The sequence below is a fragment of the Macaca fascicularis genome, chromosome 13 (genome assembly GCF_037993035.2).
Source record: "Macaca fascicularis isolate 582-1 chromosome 13, T2T-MFA8v1.1".
Classification (NCBI taxonomy): Eukaryota; Metazoa; Chordata; class Mammalia; order Primates; family Cercopithecidae; genus Macaca; species Macaca fascicularis.
Window position 1 is genome coordinate 92,673,375 of NC_088387.1, and position 15,002 is coordinate 92,688,376.

Genomic DNA, 15,002 nt, shown 5'->3' on the forward strand with positions numbered 1-15,002 from the left:
TGTGTATTAGTTCATGCTTGTGTCACTGTAAAGGAATACCTGAGTTTGGGTAACTTATAAAGAAAAGAGGTATAATTGGCTCATGGTTCTGCAGGCTGTACTGGAAGCATGGCAATGGCATCTGTTTCTAGTGAGGGCCTCAAGAAACTTACAATCATGGCAGAAGGCAACAAGGAGCCAGCATGTCACATGGTGACAACAAGAGCAAATGAAAGAGAATGAGGAGGTCCCAGACTCTTTTAAACAACCAGATCTCACATAACTAACTGAGCAAGAACTCACTTATCACCAAGGGGGTGGTATTAAACCCATTCGTGAGGGATTTACCCCCATGATCCAATCACCTTCCACCAGGCTCCACCTCCAACATTGGGAATCACATTTCAACATGAGATTTGGAGGGACAAACACATCCAAACCATATTATTTCACCCCTGCCCCCCTCCAAATATCATCTCCTTACATTTCAAAATATGGTTATGCCTTCACAATAGTCCCTCAAAAGTATTAACTCATTCCAGTATTAACACAAATGTTCCATGTCCACAGTCCACAGCCTCATGTGGGGCTCAAGGCCAAGTTCCTTTCACCTATGTGCCTGTAAAATCAGAACAAGTAATTTACTTCTAAGATAGTGGTGGTACAGGCATTGGGTAAATATTCTTGTTCCAAAGTGGAGAAATTGACCAAAACAAAGGGGTATCACACAAGTGTGGAACACAGCAGGGCTGTCATTAAATCTTAAAGCTTCAAAATAGTCTTCTTTGACACCATGTCCCACATCCAGGGCACACTGGTGCAAGGGATAGGCTCCCAGAGCCTTAGGCAGCTCTACCCCTATGGCTTTGCAGTGTGCATCCTCCATGGCTGCTCCCACAGATTGGAGTTGAGTGTCTGCAGCTTTTCCATGCTAAGGTTTCAAGCTGCCAGTGTCTCTACCATTCTTGGATATGGAAGTCAGCAGTCCCTTTCCCACAGCTCCACTAGGAAGTGCCCCAGTGGGGACTCTGTGTAGAGGCTCCAACCCCACATTTTCCCTTGATATTAACCTAGTAGAGTTTCTTTGTGGGGGCTCTGCCCCAGTGGTAGACTTCTGCCTGGGCACCCAGGCTTTCCTATACCTCCTATGGAATTTAGATGGGAGCTGCCAAGCCTTCTTCACTCTTGCATTCTGTGTGCCTGTAGGCTTAACACCACATGGAAGCATAGCTTATGCTATCCAAAGTTGTGTCTGGAGCTGTACTTGGGCCCTTTTGAGCCTTGGCTAGAGCTGGAACAGCCAGAATGTAAGGAGCAGTGTCATGAGGCTGAGCAGGGCAACAGCACCCTGGGCCTGGCCCCTGAAACCATTCTTTCCTCTTAGGCCTCTGAGCCTGTGATCAGAGGGGCTGTCCCAAAGACTTTTGAAAGGCCCTTGAGGTCTTTTTCTTATTGTCTTGGATATTAGCACTTGGCTCCCTTTTAGTCATGCTATTCACTTTAGCAAATTGCTCCACAGGCCACTTGAATTCCTCCTCTGAAAATGTTCTTTTCCTTTCTACCACATGAGTAGTCTGCAAATTTTCCAAACCCTTATGCTCTGCTTTCCTTTTAAATATAAGTTTCAAGTTTGTCATGTCTTTGCTCCCATATCTGATCATAGACTGTTAGAAGCAGCTAGACCACTCAGGAACTCTGCTACTTAGAAATTTCTTCTGCCACATACCCTAAGTTATCACTCTTAAGTTCAACCTTCCACAGATCCCTAAGGCATGAACATGAATGCAGCCAAATTATTTGCTGTGGTGTGCACAGGTTACCTTTACTCCAGTTTTCAACAACTTTTTAATTTCAATTTGATACTTCCTTAGCCTAGTCTTCACTGTCCGTATTTCTATCAGCATTTTGGTCAAAACCATTTAATTAGTCTCTAAGAAGTTCCAAACTTTCCCTCATCTTCCTGTGTTCTGAGCTCCCTCTGCCCAAATTCCTCCAACCCCTGCCCATTACTCAGTTCCAAAGTTACTTCTATATTTTCAGGTATTTTTATAGCAAAACCCCACTCCTTGGTGCCAATTTTCTGTATTAGTCCATGCTTGTGTCACTGTAAAGGAATACCTAAGGCTGGGTAATTTATAAAGAAAAGAGGTTTAATTGGCTCATGATTCTGCAGGCTGTACTAGAAGCATGGCAATGGCATCTGTTTCTAGTGAGGGCCTCGGGAAGCTTACAATCATGGCAGAAGGCAACAAGGAGCGAGCATGCCACATGGTGAGAGTGAGAGCAAGAGAGAAAGGAGGGGAGGTTCCAGACTCTTAAATAACCAGATCTCACATAACTGAGTAAGAAGTCACTTACACCAAGGGGATGGAGCTAAACCATTCATGATAGATCTTCCCCCATGATCCAATCACCTCCCACCAGGCCCCACCTCCAACATTGGGAATCACATTTCAACATGAGATTTGGAGGAACAAATAATCCAAATGACATCACCATGTTACCACCATATCACTTTGATTTTTAGGATCACTGAGTACCTACTATGTGGCAAGCATTGTGTTGCATACCAGATATTTAGAGGTGTTAGCAGCCTTATAGCAGAAGCATCTAAGAAACAAATGATGCTAGCACAGGAGCCCTTCCTAGGGATGTTTGTGTGTAAATTGGGAGAGAGGAAGGCAGGGCAAGGAACCACAGCTTACTTCCTTACTTCTCAGCAGGAAAGTTCACGGAGTATTTGGCCAATTGATTAAAACTGTTGGTATATAAACCTCAGAGAGGTGAATTATGAGAAGAAGAGTTTAGGACTTGGGGGCTTGGAGACTTGACTCAATTTCTTTAGATTAATAACATTCTAGGCAGGCAGATAGAATTACTGACAGTTTGGGGCTGTAAGAATCCTTAGAGAGACTCTATCCAACCCTTTCATTTTACAAAGGAAGGTTGGTAGTAGCAGAGCTACTCCAATTTAGTCCTTCTGATTCCAGGTTTAGTCCTAGTTCAAAGGAATTCCAGACTAAGACACCTGTCAACACAGGGAACTGATATTTATTACATACCTACCTTGAGCAGGCATGGTACTGACTACTTGATACATGTTATTTAATCTAATCTTCACAGCAGCCATATGAGGTAGGCTATGCCCATATTAAATTTGAACAAACTAATATTTAAGTGTTTACATAATTTGTCTAAGGTCAATAACTGAACAGATATAAAAGAGTTTGACCTCTAAGTTCATGACCCTTGGGTTTTGCTCATAATTTGAGCCCTGCTGGTTGAGATGAGAGCAGCATATTCCTACACTGGTGAACAGAGGTAAAAATAACCATTTCATATTTAATCATTAAACATATTGACATGATGCATAATAAAAGAAACATGGTCATGGCGCTGTATAAGCAGAGCTCTTTGATCTGCCTCTCCACTCTCCTGTGGCCACACTGGGTGAAGGTCTGTGTGCTGCTAGACCATCCTTCTTAATTAGAAAGGACCCCAGGAGACTTCGCCTAGCCCCAAGCTATCCTGAGCAAAATAAATAGGAAACAGAAAAGAGAGAGGAGAGATAAATTCTTACTGACTTTAAAAGATTTATACTGACAATATCCCAAGGAGCTTATGAAATGTATTTTTTCCCTTATTTTTGGTAGAGGAAAGCTGCCGATGAAGAGATAGCTCTCAACTATAGAGTTTCACTGACAGTGAAAATACTTTAAGCTCAGTTGCTTATTGATAGGTTGCAGAAAATAAGGTTCATATAAACATCATCTCACATATTAGAACTGGAAAAATAATCTATCTTTCAGTCAGCTTTGAAAGAGTTCCATTATTGAGGTGCCAAATTACGGGGACAGAATTCACATGCATGGCCATACCCAAGAGTGGAGAGGATCAGTGACACATGAAGTGTCCCTGGTCCCAATACCCCAACACCTTCAGCTGGATTTTTTTAGCTTCTCGTGCGTTTGCACATGTGCATAAGTATAATCTTCCTGAGAAGAACGGGGATACCTTCTTTATTTTGCCCCCATTCTTCCCTTTAGTAACTGAAAAATTTCCTGGTTTCTACTCAACATTCTGCCAACTTGAGAACATCAGAGAATGGTCTCAGACCAGGGCACAGTTGCTGCTGCTCCCTTATGTGTAAATTATTATCGGACATGGGACTGGCTTCATCCTAACCCCAGGCCATACCCCCAAAGAGTCTGGAGCAAGACTCTGTCCCCAAAGATACTTCCAGGGTCCTCATGTGCTCTGCACAGATACACACTACCCTAGTACTGGAAACCCCAGTCATCCACCTTCGACATATTGCCTTTGCTTACAACAGTAACATAGCAAACACTTCAAATTTGTATTTAGTCACATTCTTGCCCTTGTGTGGACTTGTGGTGCAAGATGAGGTTGGGTCAATATTAATTCCCTCTTGCCCCCACCATAACAGATCAGATCTCCTGCAGCACCACTCTGATGGTGCCATTCTCCTGCTCGAAATATCTGGCTCTCTATTATCCACAAAATAAAGCTGGAAATCTTCAGCCAGGAAGCAATGCTCTCTATGGTCTGGTTACACCACCTATCACCCTAGCCTTCCTTATTTCTCAGTTTTCTCTTCAGTGCCTACTCTGCAGCCAAACATCATCTACCTTTGTCCTTATTCCTCTTCCCTTCAACTTCTGCACAGTCCATTCTGCCAGTATCTTTGTTTTTCTCTCCCTGTAAGACCTGGCTCAAGGGTCTTCCTCTTTATGGATCTTCCCACCTGGACCTCCTGTCTCCTCCCTCCTGAAGCCTCCCAACATGTTTTGCCTGGATGCGTGTCTGACTTTATGACCTCTTTTAGTGCTGATAGTTCTTGCAGACATCTCTTCACCCCTGCCAGACCTGGAGTTCCTTGAAGGCCACAACTGTGTCTGTCACGTCGTCTCCTCAGCGCAAAGCCAGTCAGTGCTTGGATGTTTGCTCAAAATAGGCATCTGTTAAACGGAATCTGAGGGCAGAAAGGAGTAAGGAAGGGACCGAATAAATGGATTGGGTCTGGTGCCCATGTGCCCCTCATTCACCTTCCTGCCCCTCTGACTTCCAAAGTTGTACATTCTGGCCACAAGGTACCTTGGCCATGTTTCAGGCTGAAGTACACGGTGGGCCAGTGAAAAAGATACAAGGAGAAGAGTACTGCTTAGGAGTCCAGAAATCTGGAGTCTGGTCTTAACCTTCAAACTAAGACTTTGGACAAATCATTTCCCTATCTGGATCTCCAGTCTGCTTCTCTAGGAAAGCAAAAGGCAACTGAATTAGATGATCATCCCCATTCTTTGTTTTTGGTTCTAATCCCTTTTCTTTTCCTCTGTGCCCAGACAAGAACATTTCCTCCACTCAAAATACTGTAATAATGTAGATTATTTACTGATGGTTGTAGAGCACTTCTCATGACCATACGCCATGCTGAAACTTCCCAGCAGGTACAGAGGGTTCACGTTCTCGATCCAGCTCAGACACAGTCTTGTGCTTCATCCTGATTTAAACCAGAAGTCGCTTTTACTTACTTTAAGAAAGTTGGAAATCTCCAATTCCTGGAAGAACACCTTCCTTTGGAATAATGCTTTGCCTTGGTAGGAATCCCTCTCTTTTATCTGCACCATTGCTTATTGCAGGCTGCTAGTTTATTTGCCTATTTGGGAAACTGGGTTATCTGCAGAAGGAGACCTTGGAAGTGCCAGGAGTAGTTTAAGAAGACTGAGTACTCCTTAGCTGCTTCCCACTGTGGAAGTCAGGGATCTTGTTGAAATAGATTTCTACTGCAAAAGCAGCAGCATCTAATGGCCCAAAACTTCATTGCAGAAGTGTAGCAAGTAAAATTAATGTATCAGAGGGAATGCCTGGAACAATACAATGGTGGTGTGCTTTTACACTGATAGTAATCCCGTTGAGTGTAGGTTTCTTGCAGGTCATTTGGCCTGTGCTACTGGAATCAGGATTGGCTTGCTCCAGAGGGAAACTCTGCCACGGGCACAACACCAGGGGGGATTTGTAGGGCTTTTTCTGGGGAGAGTTGCAAGTTCACATGACTCATAGGCTCAAGAGCTGAAATGAACCTTTAGAGATTATTGAGTTCAGCCAACCCTCTCACCCCATTTTACAAGGGAGGAAACGAAACCTAGAAAAGTTAATGCTTTTCCCAAGATCATTCAACTAGTAAGGGAAGGAACAAGAGTCTTTTGAAATAGATGTTTTTATTCCTGTTTTGCAGATGAAAAATCTAAGGCTCTAGGACACAGAAGTAGGAAGTAGGGGAGGTAAGGTTAGAACCTTGGTCTGCCTGACTGTAAGGTCCATGTGCCCAGTCACTGTCCACCTGCATCAGGCTATACTATTTACAAAGAAAATCTAAGAGCGGAGGAAGAAGGCTGGGTGCATGCAGAGAAGGAGATAATGGCCTCCAGTATCTCTGATTTTGATGCTATTTGTCTCTAAGTCTTGCCACAGAGCTACTGCTGGTCTTACCTGAATACATCTACAGATTCATTTTCCCTGTCTCTTTCCAGGGTCCTTTCTCCTCCTCAACACCTCAGCTGACTCCAAGCACACCATCCTAAGTCCGTGGATGAGGAGCAGCAGTGAGCACTGTACGCTGGCCGTCTCAGTGCACAGGCACCTGCAGCCCTCTGGAAGGTACATTGCCCAGCTGCTGCCCCACAACGAGGCTGCAAGAGAGATCCTCCTGATGCCCACCCCAGGGAAGCATGGGTAAGTACTTCTCCATGTCCAAAATTGATTTTATACAAGGTGATTCGGCTTTTGGCTACACATTTCCAGAGTCTGTGACATCTACTTACAAACTCATGATTGTCCTTGAATCGGTAGGTCCAGGTTGAGCAATTGCTACTAATATCCCTTAGGTGGTGTCTTGGGTACTGACCTGTGGGTCCCTCTGACTGTCCTGGCTAGTGGCCCTTCCAGAAGCCAGAGGACCAGCTGCCAGAGTGGGCATTTCATGAGTGGGTATTAAAGATGTTCATTTCCCAAAGTTCAGATGGAGCCAAGAAGAAAACAGCCAAAGAAATGTTAAAAGGCCAGAATGAAAGTAATTTAATATGGTAGAAACTGGGTTTTACCAGCAGAAGTTGGGCAGGAAGGGAAAGGACAAAATATTTTGGCCATCCAAGCAGGTTCTACGGGAATTTGGTACCCCAGAGCAGGATTAGTCATGGATACTACACCAGTGTAATTCAGTAGAGATTGGAACAGAGCTTTGTGCTACAACCACCAAGGCATATGCCAGTGGAAACCTTTAAGCTTTCTGGAGATACTTACTTGCTTACTCAGTGATTCATCAGGGCTCTACAAGTCGTGACATTGGAAAGCAAAGTTAAACTAGGGCACCTCTGTGCCTGGCTTTTGTTTTTTCATTCCATAAGTATAAATACCATCCTATGATCTCAGCACTGAGGGACCCCAGATCTGATTATTTTAGCAACAAGGATCCTTCTTTGTGACTTGTTTACAGGAGAAAATTCCCAAATGTCTAGCTGTGCTTAGACTTGGCTTCCTTCTAAGAGAATATCTTTTCAGAAGGGTCCCACCTGGACGATGACTGCTACCCATCCTCCATCCCCATGGTGTGCAGGGGAGAGATCCTGTCTGTTGCTTTGGCAGTAAGGCTGAATGGCCTCCTTCATAATTTATTGAAAGTCTTCTCCCCACTCCCCGCCATTAACCCATCTGTATTTAGTTGCACTTAGAAGGACTACAAGCTGCTGCAGTCTCATCAGGAATGAAATCTTGGCATCAAAAAGAATGCTCTCCACATTCCTAAACTCATATCCATCTTCCTGCCTCTGAAATACCTCTTTGGGCTGGCTGAGAAGGTCCCAGCTACCAAGGACTCTTGCTCTATTCACCAGATATCAGTGTGGGATAGCAGGTGTCTGGACTGCCCCGTTTGGGACCAGCTGTCCTCTGGCACCAAGCCTCCCTCCAGCACGGCTTCTCTTTCCAGTAAGGAGCCTGGATGGGAAGGCCTCTTATCTGAGAGCAGGGCTATGTGCCATCCTGTAGGTATTTGCTCAGTCTCATATTCTGAGAGTTGCATATTCTGACTTACCACTCTCAACATTCCTTCCTTCCCCACCAGGCCTGGCAGAGACCAGGGATTGTTGCTTGAGGCTGCTGAGCCCTCAGGCATCAGTCCCTTGTGATGCTGGTGGAGGGTGGGGGGATTCACAGATGTGGCTGGGAGAGGTGGAGTTGGAGTCTGAGAATACCCACGAGTGTGAGAAAAGGTGCCAGAGGGGTTTCAGCCCTTCTTGTGTGGCCTGGCCTGTTTCCCTGTGTAGCATAGTCAGGAACATAACTCCTCGGGTGTGACTGGCCATAGGGCCTTGTAAATAGTTTTTCCCTCTTTACCTTTCTATGCTCATAACTACCAAGTGAATTCTGATTTAAAGGAGGAGAAAATGAGGCAGAGAGAGGAAATAGGAAGTGACGTGGTCCAAACTGGACTCTTTCCAGGAAACCTAAAGCCTCTTAGGGAGAAAGGGTGGAGTTGGGAAAGAGAAAGGGAAATATGAAAGAATCTTGCAAAAACATAAAAAAGAGAGTGATTGTTTTGATTATTTGACCTTTCAAGACAAGTGAGCCCTGGGGCATGCGATGTCAGTGCCTTCAAGGGCAGCCTTCCCTCCATATGGTGCCATGGCCACCTACCTCAAGGTCCACCTGGCCACCCAACTTACCCTCTTCCCAAGGCAATGCCTCTATCACCAGAGGAGCTGCTCTGTCCTCTGGAGGGTGTGAGTTGAGCAGGACAGAGGAATTGGGACTGAGCTGAGGCAAATTCAGTGACTCGATGGCTTTGTCTGGGGCTGCCTACATATACAGGGACTTAATCTTAGACCCAAGCTTCATGCATCTCAGGTACAGCGATGTTTTCCCCTGGCCCTGGCAGAGCCATGGAATTTATGGAGTTTAGTGAAGAGCAGGAGTGATTCCAGATTTAAATTACAGATGCCTGGGCCAGCCTCCTCACCTCCCCTGAGATCAGTGTGGTGAGGGTAGAAGGTGGCAGCAGAAAGGACAATCAATAGACCATCCACTGCAGCGCAGAGCTACTCTCGTGGGTGCCTTGGCCAGCTGCAAGGAACAGGGCATTTGCCTAGCAAATCAAAACTTGCCCAGCTTTGCACCGTTGAGAGTTTGGGATCACAAAGAATGGAGATTTGCCTGCTCTCTGATTATGGGGTCACTGCTAGTCTCAAGAATCTTTGGATTTGCAATACTCAGCAGTTTGCCTTGCTGAAAGCTCATTCCGTTTAATGTCAGAGATGACCTCACTAGCATAGCACTCAGAGCAGTGAGGGGGACACAGTGATATCCTGGTGATGTCGAATGTGATGATTACGAATGGGGCTGGCTTCCTCTCATAACAGGAGATGGTGGTTTGGGGACCACTATTTGGAAAACAACATTCCGTGTTTATAGTAATGAGGGAGGAAGTTGTAATAATAAAGTCGGCTGGGGAGAGCCTGACTCAGAGGAGTGGGCTGAGGAATGACAAGTCAGACGCCACCAAGTTCCCCGGAAACCACTGAGTCGTGAGCAGGCAGTGCTGGCTGTCGTGCATCAGAGGGGCGGGAGCAGCAGGCTGGTTGGAAGCACCCGGAGGCAGGAGGTAGGGGAAAGGCAGTTGGAGAAGCACAGCAGCTGCTCCCTTCCTAGTCGCCTGGAGAGCAGCGGAGTATATGAGGTCTAATGAATCACAGAGCATGAGTGGCCACGTTGGCCAAGGCTGCTTGGCTTTGCCCAGAGTCTCGCAGGGGACAGACAGGTGAGTGCCCAGTCTGCTCATGTGCCCAGCCAGAATGACCAGAGAATCAAGGAAGCAGAGAAATAGGGGCTGTCAAACAGCCTAGGCCCAGCTGGTCACAGTCACGTAGGCATAAGACATCTTAGCTAGAAATTAGTGGCCACAAAGTCCCCATGAACTGACTGAATATGATAATACCTATGTAAAATGGTGAGTTGTGAAATGGCATATGGAAAATGGCTCACACGGTGCCTGGCTATAGTTGGCACTAATAAATGCTAGGTCCTTTTTGGTTCAAACATTCATCTCACCATCATGGATTCAGTGCCTCTTGTGTAGTAGGTGCCAAAGACGACACAGCCGAAGACAACAAGGTCATAGCTTTCAAGGAACATCCAGTCCAGTAAGGAAGACACAAGCAGAATAGCAACAGCACGTGCTTGTGTGAATGTTTTAAAATTGAGGCTCATATTATTAAGAGGCTGAGCTAAGATCGCTAATGGCAGATCCAGCAGAAGCAGCCGGCTAGGGAGCCATCCACTGCACCACACTGCCGTTCTGATGTGTCTTAGAAAGATCGATCCAGCAGCAATTGTCTATGTAAAATTGGTGTTCTCCTGGATGCAGGAATGCAAGCTTGAGGGTGGGTGGCATGTCAGGCTATAGGAGACACTCTCCAGGGCTCCTGCCCAGAAGGCCACCTCCAGTCTTGTTTCCTCTCCAAGCACATGGCTTTCTCCTATAGCCACGGGTATCTGGGGACTTTATTATGTGTGACCAGAACTACACAGTGTGTGGAGGGAAGAATTGGGCCCCGAGGGAATAGAAGTTGCCAATCATATGAATTACTAATACTTGAAAAGATATTTTAAACCGAAAGTCATTGGGGAAACTCAGGCTTGAGCCAAGATAAGCTGTCAGGGCATTTTAAAGCACAAATAAGACTCAGTCCAGAGTGTGGTGGTGAACTGAAATTCTCAGCACAAAGCCTTGCCTTTCTGCAGGACCTCAACCCCTAGACCCGGAAGATACTTGAGTCTAATCTCCTCCCCTTTCCATGTTGGTTTCCTGATGGGGAACGTGAAGCCCAGGGGGGTGATGATGTGGTGTGATGTGATGAAGGTCAAACTGCAGGCTCAGACCCGGCACAATGGCTCACACCCCTAATCCCAGCACTTTGGGAGGCCAAGGTGGGAGGATCACTTGGGGCCAGAGTTCAAGACCAGCCTGGGCAACATAGTGAGATCCCCAACCTCTACAAAAAAAATATATTTTTAGTTAGCCAGGCATGATGCGACATGCCTGTAATCCCAGCTACTCATGAGGCTGAGGCAGGAGGCTTGCTTTAGCCCAAGAGGTTGAGGCTGCAGTAAACTATGATCATGCCACTGTACTCCAGCCTGGGTGACAGAGCAAGACCCTGTCTCAAAAAAACAAACTAACAAACACACAGAACTGCAGGCTCGTGGCAAAGCCAGGACTCATCTCCACAGTGGCACCCTGGAAGGGTCTGTTTCCCAGCTGCCCAGCTGCATCAGTAAACCCTCAAACTCACTGCCCTTAGATTAAAATCTGCAGCCACCCTCCCCAAGTGAAGAAAAATTTGCATTCACACTGGGTACCCATACAGCTGCAGCACTTACTTAAGGCAATCAGTTCTGACCAAAGATCCCAGCTTTAAAACTAGTAACAATCCTAATAGGAAATGTGCCAAGGTAATTTAACTCAAAGAGATATTGATTTGTGGCCATCAGGAGGTGCGGTTTCAGTCCTGATTCCGCCGCTAATTTGCGGCATGGTTATGGACAACCACAGCATTGCCCAGCTGTAGCTTCTTACCTTCTAAAGTGGGGGTTCTGACTGCCCTCTGCTCCCCTCTTCTGTCCCAGCAATGCCAGCGACCCATCCTCAGATGCCATCCAGGACTAGGGCAGCAGGAAGTAATTCTCCCCACCCCAGACTCCTGCTCCCTGGACAAAGAGGGACCTCCCTTCTGGCCCACTGATACCTTCACCACTAATTCACAGAACCTCAAACGTTCCTGTCAGTAGACAGGCTGAGCGAGAGATGGTCTCAGGGCAGGGCACCTATGGAAAGATGCTACCAGGCATTTGCTCCTGAAAAGGGACCTGATTGCTTTTCCCAGGCTGCTCTGGGTTGAACTTCAGTCAGCCCAGGGCAAAGTGGCAAGTCTTGACAGCTGGGGAAATCAGAGCCTGTGGCATTCAGCCTCCACGGTCAAAAGTTCTCCTCGAATCTTGCCTGCATGATAAACGAGATCAGAAATAAAAAAGGTGATCATTTATTGAAATTGATGCCCTCAAGTGGCAGTGTCACAATGATTTAATTTCAGGCCCAGCTTTTTCTCACTTTCAAAGTCATTCATAGAGTCAGCTTCTCTCTTTTCCCCCATGGTCTGAATAACACACTAATAAATATACAATAAGGCCTTTAATGTCTAGGTGATTTACACTAAAAAGAGAGAGCCATTCAAAGGCTCCAAAGATAATTTTTAAAAGCCTTAAAACTCACACCCAGGCTTGTCAGGGGCATATTTCCCAGACACCTTGTTACAGGAACAATCGTGTAGCTCAGAGTTCTCTGAGCACACAGTGGGCAGGAGACGTGAGGTCTAAGTGTCCCTGGAGGAAATTCTTCACACACAATATGAGTTTGGACAAGTCTCAGAATCTCTATAAGCCTCATCTTTGTAAAATGGTAGTAATTGTGCCACTCATGGGGGTGTCGTGGGTTTAAATTAGATTAAGATGCAGAGCAGGTGCTAATAGTGCTTACCCCCTGCCTCCCAGGCCCAGGCTGTCTGTCTAAGGGACACCCTTCTCTCAGGCTGCTCAGGGTCATGGGAGAGTGGGCAGGAAGAGAGCCAGGGTTACAGATTTCACACCCCTCCTTCTCAGAGTAACCACTTGTGTTCTTCAAAATGGATCCCAAAGTACCAGTCCCATTGAGTATGCTGGATTTACCATATTTCTCCCCACTTTGAGTAGTAATATTGAAGCAACTACTAAAATGCTAGTCTTCTTTAGATGAACTGGACCTTCGGCCATTAACATGGTAGGTCACAAGCTTTAGTAATACACATCAGAGCCACACATTTTACAAAATTCATATAATTGAGTCTCATCTTGAGCCATTCTGATTTTACTTGTGTCGGAGTGGGCCATGAGCATATGTATTTTTAGGAAGCCCTGCAGGGATTCTGGGTGTGCACCAAAAGTTAAGAATCATGGCTCTAACATCTCAGCTTGAATTGATTGATCACATAACCAGGTAGCTTTATATTACCTTTTACTAAACGCTAAGAAGAAAAGCAAAAAAGAAAGCCTAAAGACATGGGAGGACTTGTGTTTAAGGTGGAGAGCCATTTTTCTCCCACTCATGATTGGACAGGCTAGTGACAAGGTTTCCACCCATGGCCTAATCCTGCTTGTGCAGCCCATGAGCTGGGGTAGCTGGAGGGAATCCAAGGTCATAAATGTCTCTGGTCTCCACAGGTGGATATACTCTCAACACATCTATTATTCTCTCTCTAGAAGGACTATGGCTTCCAAAGCCACAGGGGAATGAGAATACAGATGGACTAGAGAAGCAAAACCTTTTAAAGCCAGAAGGAAGCTCCATCCCATTCTTCCATTTATCTATCCATCCATCCATTCATCTGCCATCCATCTATCCATCATCCATCCATCCATCCCATCCTCCCATCCACCTACCTATCCCTCCATCCATCTACCATACCATCCATCCATTCATCCATCCATCCGTTCATCTACCATCCATTTACCCATCATCCATCCATCCATCTCATCCTCTTATCCACCCACCTATCTATCCATCCATCCATTCATCCATCTACCATCCATCTGTCCATCCTCCATCATCCATCCCATCCTCCCATCCATCCATCCATCCATCCATCCATCCATCCATCCATCTATCATCCATTGATCCATCCATCCACCCATCCATCCATTCTCTTTGTACTTCATGTATTGACTCTCATCTAGGTCCCAGGTAAACAACAGAGCCACAGCCCTCCTTTTTGTTCTCAAGAAGCAGAGACTATGTTGTTAAATATTCATGGTAAATTATCTGTACAGTGCATATTCAGTTTGCCAAGTGAGTCAACATCTATCAACTCATTTCACCTTTACTATGATCTGTACCATATGTATTATTCACCTCCTTTATAGATGAGTAAACCGAATCTCAGAGAGCTTCCATAGTTTGCCTATAGTTATGGGTAACACAGGGGAACACAAATCTTCTGGGTCCATTTCTTTTCTTATGTTGTTTTCCCAAGACAGCCTTGCAGTTGAACCCTGGCATCATGCCTGGCTCTGAGAAAACTAAGAGCTGTTCTTATCCAATTAGGAAAAGCTCTTCTCAAGAGGACCCCTCTGATATTTGGTCATCTAATTCTGGCCCACAGGTCTTGAAGATGGAGACTTTGGGTTGCACACCTTTTTATGCTAGCAATGTCTGGCACACTGCCTAGCAGATAGTAGGGGTTCTGTGTTAGATGGATGGATACCATATCAATTGAAGCTAGTTCTAGGATAAAACTCTTTTAAAGCCTAAGCTCTGGGTCTAAAAATTAAAGCCCCGTTCAAGATCACAGAAGAGTCTCCAATCGATGGAAAGATGAAAAGTATTTTCTCCCTGCCCTCCACCCACACCCAGGGATAAATGTGTAACCCTCCCTGGGGCTCAGGAAGCAGCTGTCAAAATGCACCTCAACTGTGAAGGTTGCCATGAAGTACAAAGGACAATTCCTTTCCTGGCAGGTACAACTTTTACTCACGATTGCTTTCATTGATGGGCATCAAAAAAAAAAAAAAAAAAAAAAAAAGACCATCAGCTTCTGCCAGTTCTGACCTTCGAGATTTGACAGCTGAAGGCTTGTAGTGAGGCTTTTTTGAGCCGCTGCTTTTGCTTTCTCACTCTGCCCTGGATATTTGATGGATTGAACACCAGGACGATGAGAGAACCGTGAATACCTGTAACCCCGTGGCTTGTCAGAATGGCATCTTGGCCAATCCCATAATGATAAATATATATTGCATACAAAGAGAAGTCAAAATGCGTAGAAACAGATGCTTCTCATCTCAGAAGTGTTTACTGAGCCTCACCGTTTCCCAGTGGGGAGGGAGATGGTAAAAATAGGTGCAAGAATTTTAGTGATAGAACACTG

The 15,002-nt window shown here is 45.6% G+C and overlaps 1 protein-coding gene across 3 annotated transcripts in view; it reads left to right on the plus strand.

Annotated features, from left to right (window-relative positions):
• ALK (ALK receptor tyrosine kinase) overlaps window positions 1-15,002 on the plus strand; it is a 979,633-nt gene that overhangs the window by 623,024 nt on the left and 341,607 nt on the right. For all 3 annotated transcript variants that reach the window (XR_012422518.1, XM_065527229.2, XM_005576218.5), the window contains one exon: window positions 6,528-6,729. Coding sequence is in view for 2 of the 3 variants with exons in the window: in XM_065527229.2 (XP_065383301.1) it covers window positions 6,528-6,729 (202 nt within the window). In the remaining variant the exon portion in view is untranslated. The remainder of the gene's footprint in view (window positions 1-6,527; window positions 6,730-15,002) is intronic.